The 22,040-nt window shown below is 40.2% G+C and overlaps 1 protein-coding gene across 1 annotated transcript in view; it reads left to right on the forward strand.

Annotated features, from left to right (window-relative positions):
* The window catches only part of LOC103603734 (diacylglycerol kinase iota-like), a 48,774-nt gene that overhangs the window by 19,118 nt on the left and 7,616 nt on the right, over positions 1-22,040 (forward strand). Inside the window, exons 2-3 of the mRNA XM_008588310.1 lie at positions 7,555-7,592; positions 11,195-11,315. Of these exons, the coding sequence (XP_008586532.1) occupies positions 7,587-7,592; positions 11,195-11,315 (127 nt within the window). The 5' untranslated portion in view covers positions 7,555-7,586. The remainder of the gene's footprint in view (positions 1-7,554; positions 7,593-11,194; positions 11,316-22,040) is intronic.

A 22,040-nucleotide genomic window follows, 5' to 3' on the forward strand; every position in this document is an offset into this window, starting at 1 on the left:
GAATTTGGGGATTAACTCTGTCATTAGAGAGAAACAAAACCTATTTATGTCTCTCATCCATGGTTACACACTCTAAGATGGATTTGGCACAGGCAGTGTTTGGATACAAGACCACTATACTGTTTAATGGCCTCTAGATGCTGCTGATGGATTAATCCCAGTGATGATGAAATGATAAACTATGTATGTGAGATGTGTGCTCTGTGGCCTCCACTCCGTGTTTCAGCCATGGAGGAGACGCTGGCAGGTGGAGTGAGGGGAATATGAGCCTAGAGTTCAGTGAATGAGTGATTGGCTGAAAAAGAAAAAAGGGGAGGAAATTGGGAGAGACTCTTTTCTCATATCTGATTATTAAGGAGAAATTATGGACAGAACTCACCTGAGGTAGAATTTCTAATTCAATCCAGCAAACATTTGTTTTCTGCCTAGTCTTACACCAGTCTTCCTTCTTTCTGCTCCAAAAAGCTGCTCCTTTAGATAAGGAGTTCTCAACCTTTTAATTTTTTTCTGAGATACTCATGAGACAAAACAGATGATATCCTATGCACAATACATTCCTGTAAGTGACACAGGTGCCACCGGCTGTTGGTCACGGCCATTTCCTAATACTACCTGAAAGTCAGCACCAACCCTCTGACTCAAAGACCATCATAATTCAAGTGTATGATATGATGGTTCATATTTTCCAAAAATAGCCACAATATTATCTCCCATCCTATTCACTCATCTTACAATGTGACTTTGACACTCTTTCCATTGGGGTACGGGGTCGATGTCTTCTCTCCTGGGCAAGCTTGGGACTTCAGCAGGTGTGATATGTTGTGATTTCTAGGTGAGGAGAGGTGACCTCCACTGGGCCCTGTTGTGATGGTTGCTTTTGGAACCCAGCCACCATTTCATGAGGAAGCACAAGCAGCCTTTGGGAAGCCCATGTGAAGGGAACCAAGGCTCCCAGCTCAAGCCCAGTTGCCAGCTCTGTGTGTAATCATACTGAAAGTGGATCTTTCAACTCTCTGTGGAGCAGCCCCATTGATGCCAGGTGGAGCAGAGAGAAACTTTCTCTTCAGAACCCTGCTCAAAACGCAGATTTTTGAGCAAAGTAAATAGTGTATTAAGCTACTGTGTTTTGGGATGGTTTGCTGTGCAATAATAAAGAATTGATACTGATTTATTTGTCATTATAAAAATAATCTTGAATCTGTTCTAATAAATAACTTGTTGCATATCTTATTCCTGATTGTCAAAAGCTTTTCTAGGCCTAGATTAAAATACAGAGGTCTTTAGAAATACCCGATTCCTCCTTTTTCTTACCTCATCTTGGGCTAGTTCAGTATGGCTATATAAAAATAATATTAATTATAGTCATTTTCTTGAGCTGCTTCTCATTTTTGCCTAATTAGCATCATTCACAGTGATTATCCGTACCACTAAATGTGTGTTAGCTCACCTGTGCTGTTTGTTGATTATACTAAATTCCATTTTTGCAAGCTAAACCTTCACAGTTTGTTGCTCATGTACCAAGGCTGGCTGCTCACAAAGTAGAAAAATTGGACAGAATGTTTCTGATTAGGTAAATACATGAAAAGCTATGTAGAAATACGTATCTCAGACAAGCGGGCTCTTGGACAGCTATCTGTTGGCCAAGTGAGAAGTAACTTTGACTGAATAAAGGCAAAGCACGAAGATACTGAAAAGCTATGTAGAAATACGTATCTCAGACAAGCGGGCTCTTGGGCAGCTATCTGTTGGCCAAGTGAGAAGTAACTTTGACTGAATAAAGGCAAAGCACGAAGATACCAGTCATCACATTGAGAGAATGTGAGCATAACATTTGGCATGGGTGTGCTCACTATTCAGTATCTCTATTGGCACAAAAAGAGTTGAGGCTTAAAACCATAAATTGATTTTACTTCTTTTTTATGTGATGCATTTATGAAAATTGGGGGGAGGGGGCGGGTTATTTAAGTTTTGGCTATGCTGCTCCAGGTTAAACAAAGGAGAAAGAAACTGTGCCCTGGGGAGTATGGAGGGGGGAACAGCTGGATTGTAACCATCTGTGGGACCCCAGAAAGGCAGTTCATGTCTCAAGCCCCACTTTTCTTATTGATAAAATGAAAGGGCTGGAGTAACGCCAAACACAGCTTTAGAATAGCGACTAGGATGGCTTCTAAAGAGATAAGGTGGGGATTCTTGCCTTACACATGGGAATATTCAGGAGTACAAAGTATGCAGAACTTGGCAAAGCCAGGTATGTTTATGATTCTCAGTGCATGAGCTAAGTTTTTCCCTAGGTTTCCACAAGCTGTTCTTTGTTCAACAGTTTCTGTTCTTACTTTTAATTTTTTTCTTCTACAGTGTTTTTTTATTTGAAAGATTTAGATGGCTGCTACTATTAGAAGGTGACAAATAAATAATTTGGTAACAGAACGTTACTTAAAAAACTGAAAAATAACTGAACCTGAAATATTAAGCTTTTTAAAATAGACATTAGTGCTCAGGGCTGTGATTCTATTTCATGTATAATAACGTAGTTATTTCAGTTGATTTATTGAGAATCACAAACATACATGTAGCTTTGCCAAGTTCTGTATTCTTTTATTCCTAAATATTTTCATCTGCAAAGCAATAATCACTACCTTAAACTATCCCTTTAGAAGTACTCATAGGCCAAATTCTAGCACCATAATAGGCATTAGTCTAAAATGGTTCTTTTTCTGTATGATGGGGTTAAAAAAAATCAGTACTCCATGGTGTTCTACACAGATGACTGTAATGGTCAGGTTCTCTGTACCTTGAGCTTATTTTTAAAGCAGAGCCTCAAAAGAGCTGTTTCTAATCTTCATTTTTTCCATTGGGGAAACTGAAGCCCAAGGTCATAGCTGGTGAATGGTACTCACAGGAGTTAAACTCAGGCTGTCTGAATCTAGATTCAATTGCAGTATATCCCTTCCTAATTATGTAAAGTCAGATCTCATTTTGGACTTCTTTCCACAATGTAAGCTCCCTGAGAGGATGAAATTTATTTTGCATACTGCTTATATTCCCACCACCTGGAACAGGGCCTGGCCTGGCCTAGCAGGAGCAGATGGGGCTCTTAGTGCTTTCGGCTGCTGTAACAAAATACCATGACTGGATAATGCATAGATAATAGAAATTTAGTTCTCATGGTTCTGGAGCCTGGAAAGTTCAAGATCAAGGCACCTGCAGGTTCTGTGTCTAGTAAGGGCCTGCCCGCTGCTTCCAGGGTGGTGCCTTCTGGCTGCATCCTCACATGGTGGAAAAGCAGAACGGGATAATTCTGTGCCCTCACACAGTGGAAGAGATGGAAGGGCAGGTGGCTCTCTGAAGTCGCTTTCCAAGGGCATTAATCTCTTTAATGAGGGCAGAGCCTTCATGACTTAATTGTTTCCACAAGGCCCTATCTCTTAATGCCACCACAATGGAGATGAAGTTTCAACCTGAATTTTGGAGGGACACAGACATTCAAGTCATAGAGCTGTCTTCCCTCTTTCCTGATTCCTTGTGATAAAAGTCATCTCTTCCTTTCACACATGGATGTGTGAGCACATCCAGACTCTTGGGAATCCAGGCCTAAGAAAGAGGCTCTGAGAAGGAAGACAGCTGGTCCCTTCTGGCAGTCCTGACCTCGTAGTTTCAGCTTTCAGTCTTGGGGTATGTATTGAGCAGCAATTTATTTGAAAGCCTAGCACTGAAGGAAAAATAAACCATCTCATGTGGATTAATGATTCAACTCCTAACCTCTAAAAATGACAAATTTCTCAGTGCTCTACCCCCTTACATTCCTGTCTTACTATGTAAGTTAATGTGTCCGGGAAACTTATTATTCATCTACTTAATAACCTTTATGTCCCATTAAAAATTTGACTTCCCTGGCTTCTTTGAATTTTGGACAATTGTTTCCTTACTGTGAAGGAGTTTTGGAAAAGGCTAGAAGGCAAGCTGAGAGCTCAAGAAATAATAAAGAATAATATTGTAATCATAACAACTCATTTGTTTTTAAGTTTGATCTTTCAGAAGGTTATTATCTGGAGTCGAATACTAATGGATTCAGGCTCTCTTTGTGCAAAGGAAATCTTGCACAACAGTGTTCATAGGGAAGGACATTAATCAGGAGAGAGAAGTGAGCCTTGTTCCTAATAATGTTTGTATAATAGCTACCCTTGGGTGTATTGCTTGACTTAAAAATAAATATCCATGCTTTCCATATCCAGTACAGTTGGAAATTATTTGTGGTCATGATTCTGTTATATGATCCTTTGTCTATTCACAGTGGTGATGTACTGGAAGGCTGTTGGAAACCAGCAAACATAAATAACCATGCTTGTGAATGATATGGATGGAGTAGAAGTTGAAAGAGGCTATAATGTGGGCAATACGGAGAAAAGGAGCTAGGAGCAGGACATAACTGTGTTTCCAGAAGGGGAGGGGTGGAATCACACTGGCATGCTTAAGGACGTTCATGTGCTGTTCTGATTTGCTTTTAACTCTTCAATAGCTTCTCATCATCTGCAGAATAAAATCCAAGTGCTCGTCTTGGCATAGGAGGCACTCACTGGCATGGTTCCTGTGAAATTCTGCAGTACATTTCCAGGGACCACTCTCCTCTTCTGATGTGATGATGTAGATCTTTTTGCAGGTTCCCTCAGACACTGTGACTTTCAATCTCTATGTCTTTGTTCATATCCTTCCTTCATCTTGCAAGGATTTTCCAAACTTTCTTTGCTAATTAATTTCACTTATCTTGGATGAGTCGGCTTAAACTTTACTTCCTCTAAGAAGCCGTCCTTGAACTCCACACCTAGCTAATACATTTTAGCCCAGCTTCTCCTATTTTTGTTAATTTACCTATTTTAATGATTCTTAAATAGATTTTGTCCTGGGGAATTTTTTCATCATCTTGATTTATTGCTTACACACAACAGATTTTATTACACAACTGTTTTCAGTTAATGAATTCATTTTTCTTTTTCCTCTCTCCTCTCTTCTTTCTTTCTCTGTTTTTCTCTTTCTCTCCCTTTTTTCCCCTAACTTTTAAATTCTGAGAAATGTTTTAATATGGTTTTGAAAACAAAGACAGTGCTGCTGTTTTGAACTTGTGTGTGTGAGTTAAGAGGCTTTTCATTAACTGCTCCCTCAAGCAATTTTCCTAAACTTTTTTCTTTCCTAATATGGATATTCTACTGCAGCCAAGAGAACATCCTGTAATGTAAAAGCCCAGACTGATTTGTTCTCCCAGACCTGCTGAGGACAGATTGCTAATACTTTCTTCGGCCTCCCCTTCCCTGACCTCTGATATAGAATTTATGTCTTGGGGTTAAACACCATCGCATTCACACCTGTATCAGGCCTCTCATCTTATAGGTGCTATATTAACAGAGATGGGTCTGCTCAGCATCACATGCCAATTTTACCCTTATTGGTAGGCTCCTTCTGCAGTGTCCATGTGTCTTTTTCATGTACTTATGTGCAGTCATAAAAGTACTAAAAGTACCCGTTCCGTATATGTAACACATCTATTTATAAAGCACTTTCTAAAACTTTATCCTCGCTACAGAGAGGGGAGCATTGTAGCTATTAACCTCATTTGCAATGAGAAAATTGGTTCAAAAAGATTAAATAACTTCTTATGTGTTTGTGTCCAGCAAATTATAGGGATTAGAATTAGACTCCAGTCCAGCGCCTTTTTTACAACACTACAGACCTGAGGATCTGTATTTTCTTTCACCTCCTAGAGGCCTCCCAGAGTCTAGCAGAGCTCTGTGCACTGTGAGCTCACTGAGTGCACTGGACAAAGGCCTGGACTGGACACAGGGATCCACATTATGGTGCTGATTGAGCTGCTCCTGTGTCTGTGCCCCAAGTCACTTTACTCCAACCCCCAGTGTCACTGTTTATAAAATGAAGAGTGAGACATGATGTTTATTTAGGTTCATTTGACTCATAACATTTTATTGATTCCCTTTCTGTTATTTTCATCTTTTTCCTTCTTACTTCTTTTCTCTCTTCGCTTTCTTTTCAGTCAGTTCAACAACTAATCACTGTGTATCTACAATGTGCAAAGCATTGTGCTAGGATTCACAGGGAGGTGAAAAGAGTGTATTGCTTGCAGCTTGTTATGGAGAGGAACCTTTCCTCCCCCCTTTTCCTGTTCTCCATTTTTCTCTGTTCTTCCCTCCTTTCTAAGGCAGCCACCTTCCTCCTGCATTCAAGTGTCCTCATCATTCCCGTAGGTTTTCATGGCTTCTGCATTGGTCAAAGGGAAGATGCTCAGCTCTGGGCCCATGAGCGAGTTTAGCATGCCTGTGATCCTTTGCATCTGCCCACCCAGGACTTGTGATGCTCAGTATAAAAGCTGTGAGGGCTTTGCTCTTGACAGGCAGAGGCCCCATGTACTTTGATGCGTGATTCTGCACTTTTGGGTGCTGCATAGGAGAGACTACTCAAACAAGAAGAATAAAATGTTACTTTGCAAAATAAATTATTTTCTTCTAAAACATTGTGATTTTTTAAAGCCTTGATATAATCTATATTTTGAGTAGTTTCGTAATCGAAGTATTTGTTTTTCTAAAAGGACCATTTCCAACCTGATGCCAATAGTTTCTTTTAGGAACTGTAATTGTCATTGGACCCTCATATGTTCTTTTCCCCTTTTATCAGTCATTTTTTCGTAATTCCTCTTCTACACCCTACATGACATGCATAAGTCGTTAGATATTTACTAGTTTTCCCCTAAGGCTACATATTCTTACAAGTAGTTTAAGCTGCCTAAGACCGTTAGGCTACTTTCCATCAGTTATCAGTGAATTAGAGGTCAAACACATGGTTATTTTCTCTAGAACACAATTAAAATAGACGTGTTTCCTCTTTGCTACCACTAGTCCTCTTAACATACATAGCAGTAGGGGTTTATTTATCATTACAAAACATAAAGACAAAAACACTGGTGATTTCTTGAGCCCCAAAGAGAGCAAAATAGAAGGAATTGGAAAGAAGGGAGCAGACACCATCATGATGGCCTCATGATGGCCTGCTCTGCATCAGTGGCTGGGTCAGGAACATTCATAGGACTTTATAAATCCTGTCAACCAGGCGCCTGCTCTGCATCAGTGGCTGGGTCAGGAACATTCATAGGACTTTATAAATCCTGTCAACCACACCACAAGGTTTAGACTTACTCTTTCACAGATGTGGAAACTGAGGCTCAGAGGGGTCAAATGATTCACCCAATGCCCACAGTTTTGAAGTTTCAGAGCTAAGATTTAACCCCAGTCTGTGTGACTCCAACTTTCATGTTGTCTTTGCTGTACCAGGGCTGGAGGGGTCATATGTAGGCTCTAGAATGATGTGTGGGATGGGTGCCTGGGTAGGGAAGGGCTAAAGAGGGGGCCTTAGTCTGTTTGGCCAAGATTTTTTCCTTCCCTGTGTCCTGCCCCACATGTAGATTATTTCTCCAAAATATGATCCAACTCTTTGTAACATTTTTATATGAGAGGGTCTTCTACTAATGGGACATCTCTCTTTTGTTTTTCACAGCAATTTTGCAGGCAGTAATAGCTGGTGATCTTATGAAGGTAAGATATCCTCCTACCAAAACTTTAGTGATTCTTTAAGAACTTTAAATCAATATCATTCCTTTCCAAATTTTCATGATCCTATATATCATTTACCATTCCCCTGCCTGCAATGGCTGAGTAGAAGGAGGAAGGATGCCCTATTGAGAACAGACAGAGAGGGAGAGAAGAGCCTTCACAACATCTCTGCATTGCCTAACTGCAAAGGGCTTGTGCAAGAGCACCGTGGTATTTGCCTGAATTGGTTAAAACGGACTGCATGTCCCCAGGATGCAGTGCACACAGCACCCAGATTCCTGCTGTCTGGAAGCTGACATTTGAAGAATTTAAATACTTTTTCAAACAGTTATTGAAATGAAGGCATCTGTAAGAATTCCCTGGACAACACGTAGAAATGCATTCTTCAGGCCAGAGCTTACATCTTTCATTACTATAATTTTATATTTTGGAGATCATAGTTAACCAAAAAAGATACTCTCTGATCTGATCTGATCTACTTTGAACATTTTAATTTGTGCTTATGATTTCTGGTGAATTTAGTTCAGAAAGAAGGAAGTGGTTACCACTTCCTTGAGAGTAAATGTAAATTCTGAAGTCAGACTACCTGAGTTCAGATCTTGGCTCTGCCATTTACTGTATGTGTGATTTTCTGCAATTATTTAATTCTCTCTGTGCCTCAGTTTCTTCATCTGTAAAATGGGACAATAATATTACCTCTCTCTTTGATTTGTCATGAGGATTGAATATAAAATATATATAAAGCTCTCAAGACTGTTCCTCCTATTATGTAGAAGGGGCTCTAAAATGTAAACTATTTTGTTAATATTATTATAGTTTTAATCTGGGTTTTTTAACAGCTAAACATGGTGGAGATACAAATATTTGTTATTTTAATATAGTCTATGAATATTTTAAAAGCTGTATTTGGTCCCATGTTATTTTCAGGCATCAGGACTTATGGCTGCCCTTATGTCCCTACCTAACCCCCAGTGACATTGGTCTGCTCTTTATTAATGGCATCTGCCTAACAGTGGTGGCTGTCCCTCCTCCTCAGCCTGTGTAGTAAGTTGCCATCACATATTGAGAAACCAAAAGCCTTAAAGCTGAGAAGTACTATCCTTGTACACAGTTTTTTGAAGCACATCTGTTGAATAAACCGAGGAACGCTGTGCTACACGTTGAACAGGTTACTAGTGGAAAACAAGTGGTGAGAAGATTGAAAACTGGTGCCTGTGCCACTGTCCAGATCCTAGTACTAGCAGGAATGGTTACCCAGAAAAGTGCCCTCTCAGCAGCATACCTGTGTGTTCAGTGCCAGTTCCCAGCAGTGGATTGAACCACACCATTCTGTACTCCCCGCAAGGACTTACATTAGATTCTGCGGAAAGTAAAGACACGAGTAAGGCTGACCCCTGCCCTTGGAGAGCTTCTATGCCAGAAAATTTTGCAAAGCACTGTACATTTAAAACCTTTTCATTTGACTTTCTGTATGCTTTTAGTTTAGGCCTCAATTTCCTGAGTCCCTGGGTTATTACCACGCTTTTTTTTTTTTTTTTTGTACTTAATAGAGAGTCAGTTGAAATATGGGAAACCACTGTATCTAGACTATAGTCTTATTACATTCTCTGTCACGAGAAATGACTTAATAACACCTTATTTACTGAGAGAGGAAATACAGGTGCTTTGGTTAGGGTTTTTCTTTTTCAGTCTTTTCCCTTTTTCTTACATTTTTTCCTCCTTTTCTTCCCATTCCCAAGTATTTTTCTTTCCTCTTTCTCCTCTTCTCCATCTTCTTTCATTTCTTTCTTCTGTGTAGAAAGCATAATGCATATTAAATATTGAACAGATTGTATGTACGTGTGTGGGAGGGGGGACAGGGGAAGAGGAAAGGGCGGGGGAGCGAGCACCTGAGACGACAGGACAGGAGATCACAGGAACCCCGGTGTGAAGGCTGTCAGGAACAGACCCTGCACAGCCAGCTGCATGAGATGCCATGGACTGCCTAATGTTCATGGTGTCTGAAAACCCCACAGAAGGGCAGGATCAAGGCACCTGGTCCCGATTTGATCTGACCGGGTCAGTGTTGTTATCCTTTGTGGATTTGCCAACAAAGAAAGGGAGAGTCATTATGAGACAGTAAAGTTGAACAGAGCAGTGTTCTCTTTTAGATTGTGGTGGAAAACTGTTAGCTCCTTCTTCCTGTCCTCCTGCCCCACGGTTTAGGGATGAAAGTCCCCATATGTTTCTTGCCTCCATTCAGCTACGCCTTTTGGTTTATGTCCCAGGACTCCTATGTCCCACACCCTGCTTTACGCATCCCTGGTGCCCTCTGATAACCTCATGGTGTCCTCTTCATTCCTGTACAATTCTTTACACATCTGTCTTCCCCATGGATTGTGAGGGCTTCGAGGCCAGTGACTGAGTCGTGTTCCGCTTTGTTTGCCTGGCATCTGGCACATGACCATTCTACGGAGGTATTTGAATGAGGGCAAACTCTTAGTTTACCCTCTTTCACCTTATGAGACGTTTGATTATTTATAATGTTGTGCCATCTAACTTCTTGAGAGAAAACACATTCCATTTGCTTATTACCTGTTAGGTTATTTGATTCTTATTTGTCCTAAAACTACCTATTAGAAGCCTCGCAAAGGCTCTTCTTGTCCTGATATTCCAAGTTTGGGGAACAGAGACCCATTTCACTTTCTGTAATGTTCAGTATTTCATGAATTTAGACTATCTCCGCATTTAACCACCTTATTCTCAGGCTGCAAAGTTACAGGTTTTTTTCCAGTCTTTTCTCAGATAGGGACGTCTACATTTGCTGATAAACTTTGGTTCTCATCCTGTGGATCATCTCTAGTCTTGCTAGGTATGTGTTGGGTGATTAACAGAAGACACACAGGCTGGGAGGCAGGCCTGGATGAAAAAGGGAGCCAGCCATGTGTGCGTGTGTGTGTGCACATGTGCGTGTGTGTGTGCACATATGTACAGCGATCTTACTCAGGAACACGAGAAGCAGCTTTCTATTTGGTAGTTAGGTTCAATAGCTATGGAAGGAAAACTAAGGGACACAGGAAAGGAGCTTAGCTGCCAGACACAGATATTCCTGCTTCTTTCATGTTGCAGAAGGCTGAGCCAGCATAGGGCGGCTGTTGCTGTCATCCCATCTCTCACTCCCTTGGGGATGGAAGGAAAACTAAGGGACACAGGAAAGGAGCTTAGCTGCCAGACACAGATATTCCTGCTTCTTTCATGCTGCAGAAGGCTGAGCCAGCATAGGGCGGCTGTTGCTGTCATCCCATCTCTCACTCCCTTGGGACAGAGACCAGCGCTTAGAAAAGAAAAGAAAAAAGTGCACGTTTCAATTTCCTTAGGCTGTTTGATACCCACAGACCCTCTCTGGAGTTAGGTGAGACACCGGCCATCTCTTTGAGTAATAACGCAGTCAGTCTCCGAATGCTCCTTCATCTCTTTGACTTTCTCTGTATCCTCTGGGGCTGGGAACATTTGTGGTTTGCTACATTACTCTTATGTTATTACTGGTTCGCTGTTATCCTCGTTCCGGATTCTGCCTAAGCTTCTTCTGTATGTCTCTCTTTCAGCTGATAGAAAGCTATAAAAATGGAGGCAGTCTGCTAATTCAGGGACCAGACCACTGTTCACTCCTTCACTACGCAGCTAAAACCGGCAGTGGGGAGATCGTGAAATACATCCTTGACCACGGTGAGTAGGCACAGTGAACTCACCAAGGATCACTTATCCATGAAATCGATTGCTTGTTCTAAGCTGACTACCATCCAGGCTATCTTCAGAATGGAAAAAATACTCTCTGACTTTTAGCTGACTCCTTCCATGCTTGTCTGAGGCAGCTGGGGTTGCAGGCCTCTGATAAATGGGCCATTGTAACCAAGAAGTTAATAGAAATAATTTTCACATCGAGTTCTTTACAGGCTATTTTTTTTTGCTAATTAACTTAAAAATAATTAACTTTAAAAATAAAGGACAAAAACAAATGTGTTAATAGAAATAATTTTCACATCGAGTTCTTTACAGGCTATTTTTTTTTTGCTAATTAACTTAAAAATAATTAACTTTAAAAATAAAGGACAAAAACAAATGTGGCCTGGCATAATGTGCTTTATTTTTGTAGAGCTTTTATTTGTAAATTATCTGGTTAATAATTTAATTTAGTAATTAAATTATCAGGCACCTAATCGATATTCACAGTTAATCATCCTGAAGATTAACGAATATAATTTTTTGCATCTTTCCAGTTTCTGATTTTTTTGCTGTTTGAGTCTCACTGATCTTTTCAGCCCAAATCACATTTTATTTTCTTTGAAAATGCCTGGTACAGTTGGATCCTCTGTGGCTGGCCATACTCACCTCCCAGACCACCTCCTAACTGGATTTCTAATTTGGTGTTACATCATTTGCTGGAAGTAGCACGACACTATAACATCTGTCTCTGAAAGCTGTTTTGGAGCATAAACACATGTGCTGAATACCATATATTGGCCATTACATTCAGCTTTTCATGTTTATAGTCTTTCTAGGAATAAAGAGCAGGAATAAAGGAGAACAAAAAATCTGCCTGGCACAGCTATTTTTAAGGGAGGGATGGAAGAGTCTAACTCTGCTGGACCTAGGTACATGGAGATCCTGGAAGACTTTCTTTTATGCCCTGACAGTGAGCCTGTGGCCTACTCTCTTTGTGCCCCAATTCAGGCTGTCAATAGTAAGCCTATTAGTAAACATCCTTTTAGCTCCCATTTTTATACAATTCAGCAAATGTGTCTTATTCCATTCATTCATTCATTCAACAAACATTCATGGAGCGCATAACAGAAACTGCCTATTATAGACTGGCACACACACACAAATAAAATATAGTCACTGTTGTCCGGCAATTGCAGGCTAAAGAAAAAATATATGATCATGTGCACAAATACATTTAAAACAGATATATGTATTTGTTTTAGTTCTCTCATAAAGCCACAAATAGATAGCATAGTTACCATGTATGCCAAATGCTTATACCAAACACACCCTATCATTTAGTCTTTACATTTAATCTTTACAATGACCCTGTAAGGTAGGTATTAGACTGTCAATCACATTAAACTCCCCTTGCTGCTTCTTTAATACCTTCTCATTGTGAAGAGTCTGCTTGAACTCTTGGCCTGAATTTTGGTGGAAAAAGTGGTTTACAAAAAGGAAATGCTGTTAAAGCAGGATGGTGGTCATTAGAGGATTTCTTTACCCCTTGCAGGCTGGATGGATTATCCCAAGCCTGTCTGTCCTAGAAAACCTTGGTAGGTAAGGTGTGTTTTGGGTGCTGAGTCAGGGGAGTGCATCATTCCATCTCCTACTGACCATTCTACCTGCTGCAGTCAAAAGCATTCCATTTTGGGAAACACTTGCATAAGCAACGGGTCTGCTTGCCTCCTATATGTGCATACACACACGTACACACACACGTACACACACATGCACAAATGATAGGCTTATTTTAGAAACCATGGTGACATCTCCAAAAGCTGGTGAGAGGCAGAACCAAATATTTAAACCCAGCACCGTAGACAGTGAATAAAGTCACAATGCTTCTACATTATTTTTGCCTTAATAAGAAAAGATCTAAAGATTTCCCCTGCACAAAGCAGAGGTGAGCATTAGATATATACTATCACTTTATTTTTCTTTAGCTCAGGTTTAAAGTTCTCCTAATTGTTGTTGTCTTGATCATTCCCAATCCTTTCTCTCTAGTTTACCCTTTACCCAGTGAGACCGAACGTTCACTTGCATACTTTAAGCCATCAGTGCCAACATACTCTCTCTGGAGTTAGATGAGATGCTGGCTGGCCATCTATTTGAGTGACAGTGCAATCCAGGAATCCCTCTTCCTAACTTTCTCTCTCTCCCTCTTTTTTTTTTTCTTTTGGGTGGCTGGCAGGCCCACACCTGTGACCTGGGTGTTATAAGGCTGTGCTCTAACAACTTAGCTAACCAGCCAGCCCATTCCTACCTTTCTCTTTACCTTTCCTGAAAAAGCAGTATTTTCTCTCATAGTTCTAGGTTCCTGTCTGCATCAGCTGTCTCACTTGGTCTCATGTATGAGGCTGCAGTCAGCTACTGTTTTGACTGAGGGTGTATTTAAGATGGATTCTCTTGTGTGTTTGGGGTTCTTGTCTGGGATGGCTGGAAGGCCAGGACACCTGAGCCTTTCTCTACACCTGGTCTTTTACCCTAGGATTCTTCATGCCATGGTAGTCCTGGGGTTTCTGGGGGTAAGACTGGAAGCGGCCAGACACCCTGAGGCTAGGCTGGGAAGTTCTGCATTGTCTACACTGCATTCCATTAGCTAAAACAAGTCACAGGGCCAGCCCAGATTCAAAGAATAGGGAAATAGACTCCACCACTTGATGGAAGGAGCTGCAAATAACTTGCGGCCATATTTAATCTATTTATTTTCTTACTTTCCATTCTCTTTAATTTAAAATGACCCTAGACTCTCAATATGCTGAGCTTCTGACTCACTGGAATCCCTTGGAGGGATTCTGCTTTCCTTTGGTTCTGGGTCCTCAGCTAGGGTTGTCAGATTTAGCAAGTAAATATATGACAGCAATTTTTTTCCATAAGTATATCCCATGCAATATTTGGGATATGCTTATATTAAACCCCAAAACAAACAAGAAAACTCAGGTGAGTTTTCCCTGGGATGTGAAAAATGAGGTATGGGATAATATGAAGAGGTCTTCAAAAAGTTCTTGGAAGGATTTGTGTTATCTTTTAATTATATTTTTCCACAGATTTTTTGAAGTGCCCTTATATTACTCTAATACCTCGTTTTTCACTTCCCCTACCAGCTCTCTGTCCCCAGCCTCAAACAATAGAGCTTTTAAAAGTGCCTTTCACCCAAGCTCACTGGACATGACGTTTCTAACCCCAAATGTAGATCAGCAAACACATCCTTTGCCTGGCATCAAATCCATCTGGCTTGTTTGTCTCTTAGAGCTTTGATCAAAGCCTAACATTCCAGTTCTAAACTAGTTCCTCATCGATCTGCGGTGTCTTTTGCAAAGGCTGAGTCACACAATACCACTCTGTCAAAACTGAAGGACACAAAGGAATTCATTCTTTTTTGGGGGTTGGGGTTTCTTATTTTTTCCAGTGTTTTAGTTAGATTTTGTAAATTAGTTGGTTTAATATTTGTGCTCATGAGAAAAACCTGAGATTCCCAGTAATCATCTTAAGTTTACTCACAGGCAAACAGTTTCCAAAGCCTCAGAAAGCATCTTATACCTTCCCTTCCTCTCCAGGATCTCTAATTAGCCAGTAGATACCTGGGAGAAAGACTGTGGATATAGTGAAGCACAATCCATCTCTGCTGTTTGAAAATAAAATATTATAATCTGCATTCTAAGGATCACTGCATTTTTTTGTGGATGGAAATTTTTTAACACTTTACTATAGTTGAGTAATGGAAACTCAAATTCAATTAATTTTTATTGAAATTAGTTTTTATCAACCTGAGAGTTTTTATCAGGCTGATCAAAACTAATTTCAATTTCATTCTTAACATCCATTTCATCATTTATATTTATTCAGGAATATGGATGTAAAATCTTTTGATATAGTATAATTCACCTGATTCTGGAAGAGCTAAGCACCTCAGTTCAACTCTTTTTTTTAATTATCTTTAGTTGCTGATACAGTTTACATTAACTTATGCATTTTGGAATTAAGAACTATCTTTGCTGAACCATTCATCTCTTTTAAATTATAGAAACCCCTTTAAATTATGGTGTTCTTGAAGTCAGGGACAAGTACACAGAGAACAATACTCTATAATCACCTTCTTGATGTGATCTCTGCTGACTGAAATAGTCTCTCCTAACTTGGTAATAATGATAACTATGGAATTCCCCTGGCTTGACAAAGAAAGCCACCTTTTCCAAGAGGCCTTAGTGAGGCTAGGATTTAGGGATGTACAACAGTAATTCAAAAAGTTCATGGAAAAATAGAATTAAATAGTAATACAAGTTTTTCATGAACTTTTTGAAGCTCATGTTTACCAGATTATGGCATTATATTTATAGATTAGCATCAGATTTGCAGTGGGTAAGTCTGATCCTTTTGAATTTATATAAATGAAAAAATAAATAAATGAAAGTTTTACACTATACCAGAGATCAAGAGAGACTCCTCCTAATCTTTGAATGCTGCAGATCTCTTCACGTTTTTTTTTAATTTTACCTTTACAATTTGGTTCAAGTCTCTCTTGTGGCTTCATGTAATATAAATCCTGAAAACTGTTCCAAGACCTGACTGTAAAGATGCCTTTAGTAACAGCAGTTCTGAGGAATCGATGGCTCCTTTCAAGGTGCATACCTAAGTGATGCTGTGTCTGGCTCAGTCGATACTTGGCTCACTGTCTCCTCACTCCTCCCAGCCCCTCTTCCTCTGCTTGGAGGAATATCCCACCTTCTTCATGGGATATTCACACTGAGGACCATGGTCCACAATCAAGAGACGCCTCCTGCACAAGAATCCTGAGAGATGAGTTATTCTCCCAGGCCACAAGGAACAGCCATTTATTTCTCTTCTAAGGGCTCTTTTAAAACAGGCTGGGGGGCTGTGGGACGTGAGATGTGCAGTATGTTCTGAAAAAGCCCCAGAAAGCTCGCATCATTTTCATCCTGCATCTTCCTTTGGACTTCTCTCATATGTACGGCATGCTGCTTTCCTTTATGAAAAACTGGAAGTTGGGCCATTTAGAGGGTTGAAAAGAGAATTGAGGAGGAAGAGAGCTCACAATTCCACAGAGATGGGAGAGACTCAGCACACGGGGGGATTCCAGCTGAGATTCCCCCAGTGCTTCCTCTTTTCAACTCCTTTCAACCATATTTCCCACCCGCTCCCTCCCCCTTAGTTTACCCTCCAAGAGACCTTTGTGTTGTTCTGTTCCTTTACCACCCTGCACATTTTGCTCTTTTGTTTTTATTCTCCCCAGGCCTACCCCACTGCCCCCTACTGTTTTTCTTGATAGAAATCTCACTCATGCATTTCCTTTTTGATTTCAATGGGTTATTTTGTCTTCCCTCTTTTTCTGCCTTCAGTCTTTCTGTTCCTTTCTTTTAACCCCCCTTTTTCTGCCTCTGGTCCCAGGGAGAAATGACCACCTTCCTGCTGGGACAGGATGACAGTCCTGTTAGCATTCCCAGTGCCAGCTCTCCCCACATCTGTGCAGCTTTTGTCCCGTAGCAGAGGAGGATTTGGAATGGTCTGCTGGCAGCGTCAGGGAGACTAATGGGAAATGAGGTCCTGAGAGAGAGGCCACAGGGAGGTGGGAGGAATAGCAGAGGGGATTTGGATACACTGGTGTGGGAAGCAAATTAAAGGATGCATGTTACAAAAGGCACATCATATATAATACAAATACAATATTGATAAGGTCACATCAGCAAGAATGGGGTATCCAACGGAAGGGCCTGTGGAATGAGTACTGGGCAGCACACTTGCAGTTTGGAAAGTTGGACTACTTATCACGGTGTTCACTTTCTCATTTTGAAATATTTGTGAAGTTTTGCTTTCTTTCACATTCCCTGGACCTCACCTGAATATTGATGTATATGTCCCCTTAATAGATTTTTTCTTTTGCTTAATTTTCAGACTATTTCCCGTAGAGTACAGTCTATTAAATCCATGTTTCAATTGTGAATCTTTCTCTGAGAAAAAATGTGATATTGGCTGGGATCCAAAATGATTTTAAAATGTCTTTAATCCTTTCATTAAAAATTTTTAATTCTGTTCCAGGCACTTTTGAGGGGAAAAAAAATTGTTACAGTAATAATTAATGCTGACCTTTATTGTTCTAAATGTTTTAAATGTATTAACACATTTAGTTCTTATAACAGCTCTGCACAATAAGTTCTCTTATCTCTACTTTTTTTTTTTTTTTTTTTTGGCTAACCAGTATGGGAATCCAAACCCATGACCTTGGGGTTATAAGGCTCTAACAACTGACTTAACCGGCCAGCCCCTCTTCTCTCTGTTTGACAGCTGGTGAAAACTGAAGTGTGGTGAGCTTAGGTTACTTGCCAAAACTCATAAGTATATGAGATATGGTCTCTGCCCTCCATATTCATAACATCAGCAAGGGAAATGAAACATGGATACGTAACCACAATGCAGAGTAGCCTCATCCATGTGAGTATCATATGCAAGGTTCCAGTGACAACAGGCACAGGGCTCTGGAGGAGCACTGGCCATTTTCCTCTGAAAATTTCATGGAGAAATTTGCACCCATACCGCTTCAGTAGGGATTTGACAGTTATTTTCTGGTGCGGGTCAGCCGCGTGATCAAGTGTAGGCATTATAGTAAACCCTGGGAGGGACAGAGACCCAAATTTTCCTTTTATATTCAGGGGACAATATGGAGTTTTCTGCTGAGAATTTAATGATATTCCTTCAAATTCCATAGGGGAGATGACGGTGGCATCCACAATCAGAATAAATGTATGTGTAAAATGAGCCCCAAACCCAAATGTTACCTGTTGACATACATTGAAGGAATTGGTCTTTATTTTTTCTCTCTTTCTCCTTTTCTCTCCTTTCTTTTATTAGTGAGAGTCAAATTAACTTTCCAAAAATCATAGGTGCTATTTTTTTAATACATTTTTTATTTAAGAGAATTTTTGTGGCCTTGGTTGATTATTCTTATTTCTCCGGTCATCCCTCCTTCAAATCTTACACCCACGTTACTAAACAGCACAGGGTACTGTTAACACAGAGCTCCCGATAGGTCAGTGTACCAATAAGGAGGGAAACTACAGTCTTGTCTTAGGCCTCACCTGGCATCCACTTTTTGTTGTTTTCTCCTCTGCAACCCCCTTCTTGCTAGCACTATGCAAACACAATTATTTTAAAGTAGGCTAAAAAAGTGATTAGAAAATATACCTGTGCTACTAAAAATGGCTTCCCATGTTCATTGCAGCTCTGTTTGTAATAGGCAAGATATGGAACCAACCTAAATGTCCATCAACAGATGACACAAGGGAATACTAATACTCAGCCATAAAAAAGAATAAAATAATCCTGCCATTTGCAGCAACATAGATGAGCTTGGAGAAAATTATGTTAAGTGAAATAAGCCAGGCACAGAAAGAGAAATACTGCATGTCCTCACTCATAAGTGGGAGCTAAGAAACGAAGAAAGAAAGACCATAGTAAAACGTTGAACTTTCAGAAGGGGAGAATAGACCTGTAGTTACTAGAGGTGAGAAAGGGGGAGGGAGATGAGGGATAGGGAGTAACTGGGTAAGGGATACAAAGAGTAATTATGATGTGTATGATGAACGTGCTAATAATATTGATTTGATCATCACATACTGTACACGAATACTGACAGTCAACTCTACCCCATAAATGTGTATAAATAAAAATAATTAAAAAAAAATAAAAATAGCTTTCCACTCCTATCTGTAATCAGCTGGCTGTCACTCTTTCCTCTTCTTCATCGGCCATATGCTTGCTTGGTGTTCAAAATGTCCTGCTATTTTGTGAATATCCACGTGGATGGGAGGATAAGGCAAGTTGGGGTAATTAAATCGATCATTCCAGAGCCATTCCCCAAACCTGTAACTGGAGTTTCTTTAGATGTTAATTAAGAGCAAGTTTCTTGTTTCAGTATCAGCGCCTCGTCCTCTCTCCTCTGTCAGCTGCAGAGGATTAAAAGGAGAGACGAGGGAATGTTGAAGAGCCGCAGTCGTGCCTGACTCGCAGATTGGATAATCACCTCTGGAATGATTCTGAATTGGCTGCATGTGTAGTGATTCTGGTCAGAAATTGTGAGGAATGAGGTCCTTTCTCTTCCTTTTGCCAGCCTTCAGATTGTCAAACTTTTGCTATTATAGCCCAATTAAAATGCTCAGGGTCCCCTCACTTGCACAGAGGCTTGGACCCTGGAGGCCCAGGGGCCCACTATGGGTGCAGTGCTGAGAACACTGAATAATGGTGCTGAATAAGGAGAAAATGAAACAATGTGTCTGTTGCCTAAATATTTGTGTAATTAGCAGTAATGATGGGAAAGAACTATTAGTGAGGCTAGGCTGCTTGTGTTTCTGAAATTCCTTTCTGAATGAATGGCTTGCAAGGTTCGCCGAAGGTGACAGGAGCTCTTTAAAAGGACCACTGGGCGCTGTAAACCTTCTTGCTGCTGATCTTGCTGAGAGCCCTGTCGGCGATTGGACAGGCCTAGAGTGCTTGCTTCTCAGGACACATGATCTGAGTCATCAAGTGGCTTCAAGTGTTAGTAGGAGTGACGCAGCCCTTTTATGTCGCCTTCTTTCTCTGATGTTCCAGTAACTTGGCTTAGTGTGACCTGCTGTGTTATGCCATAGAACAGGACTTAATGCTATCTAAACTCTAAACAGTGTGTGTGATGTACCAGGCACTGTTTTAAGCACATTACGTGTTTTGACTCATGAAACCTCACAACAATCTTGTGAGATAAATATTATTATTAATCTGACTTTACATGTGCAGCAATCATGGACTGAGAGATTAAATGACCTTGTCCAAGATCTAGTAAGTGGTAGAGTAGAGATTTCAAGCCAAGGAGGGATGACAGCTCCAGAACATCTCTCCTAATCACTGCCCTGTACTGCTTTACACTGTTTTGGGTGTGTGGTTTTTGGGGGGTGAGGGTGATTATCATTCATGTTTCCTTAGAGTCATAGGATTGAAGAACAAAAATGATTTGTCTTGTTTTTATTTAAACATAATTGATTATACATATCTGTGGGGTACCATGTTGAATATCAATACCTGTATGCAATGTGTGATGCTCAAATCAGGGTAATTAGCATATTCAGCATTACACAATGTAACTATTTTTTGTGGCCATTTACCAATTTCTTGCTAACTCTCCTCTCCCTTCTCCTTTACCCTTTCCCATCTCTGGTGGCCTCAGTTCTGTTCTTAAATGAGTTAAATCTTCGTTGAATCCTTAATACAGGGTAGATGCGAGAGGGATACAAAAATAATAAAGGTATTCTTATGCTCAAGAGATTTAGACTAATTTACTTAAGGAAACAAGGCATACATTTGAAAAGCAAGTTCATAGTACAAGGGTAGCATCGAATATGCTATGCGAGCTCAGAGAAGGGATAGATTCCTTCTGTCAAAGGTTGTCTTTTCAGAGGACTTTTTCACAGACTGAGCTTTAAAGAGCATGTCACACTTAGGTCTGTGGTTAGAAAAGGGAAGGCTGTTCGGGATAGTGGAGGGATCAAATTGTTACAGCTGGAAAAGCCTGAGAAATAGGTAGTTGGTTGTGCAGTTACCAGTTTAGTGTAATTGAAAAAAAAAAAATGGAATCTTGGGAACAAATTGAGGAAGGGTAGTTTCAAGTGAAAGACTGTGAATTTCAGTGTTTAAATACTTGGGAGTAAACAGTACATAGGATTTAGTGGAAACCTGGAAATCTAGATGATATAAGAACATTTATTTTTCTTAGTGACAGTTTCTGCATGTTGGTGATGTTCTAGGCAAAGACCTGTTAGAAGGTCTATTTGTCCAATAGGAGACATTGCAAGAGAAGATTCACCTGGTCCCAGTGAGCAGGAGGTCAAAATGATTTAGCTCTTGAATGACCAGGGAGATTGCGAACAATAAAATATTGNGAAGGCTGTTCGGGATAGTGGAGGGATCAAATTGTTACAGCTGGAAAAGCCTGAGAAATAGATAGTTGGTTGTGCAGTTACCAGTTTAGCGTAATTGAAAAAAAAAATAATGGAATCTTGGGAACAAATTGAGCAAGGGTAGTTTCAAGTGAAAGACTGTGAATTTCAATGTTTAAATACTTGGGAGTAAACAGTACATAGGATTTAGTGGAAATCTGGAAATCTAGATGATATAAGAACAATTTATTTTTCTTAGTGACAGTTTCTGCGTGTTGGTGATGTTCTAGGCAAAGACCTGTTAGAAGGTCTATTTGTCCAATAGGAGACATTGCAAGAGAAGATTCACCTGGTCCCAGTGAACAGGAGGTCAAAATGATTTAGCTCTTGAATGACCAGGGAGATTGCGAACAATAAAATATTGTTCATCTTCTCCTTAGCCAATGAGTTTCATGGTTAAAAGTTATAATGTCTTCTTCCCCTTCTTATGATGCATAATAAGTTATTTTTCAGTAATAATGATATACACCAAAGCATATTTATTCATCCAACCAAATACTGAAGCATCTGTTTGTACCAGGCTCTATGCTAGATACCAGAGAAGAACACAACAGTGGGCAGAGCATAGGCCAAAACTTCAGAAAGTTTTCTAGAGTCTAGTTCTGTGGAGAGACAAATCAGCAGGTGATTTTAAAATATTTTGACAAGTGTCATGATCAGCAACATGATCATATATCCCCAGTTGACTAGAATGGTCTCAATTTGG

The sequence above is a fragment of the Galeopterus variegatus genome, unplaced genomic scaffold, assembly GCF_000696425.1.
Source record: "Galeopterus variegatus unplaced genomic scaffold, G_variegatus-3.0.2 Scaffold4770, whole genome shotgun sequence".
NCBI lineage: Eukaryota > Metazoa > Chordata > Mammalia > Dermoptera > Cynocephalidae > Galeopterus > Galeopterus variegatus.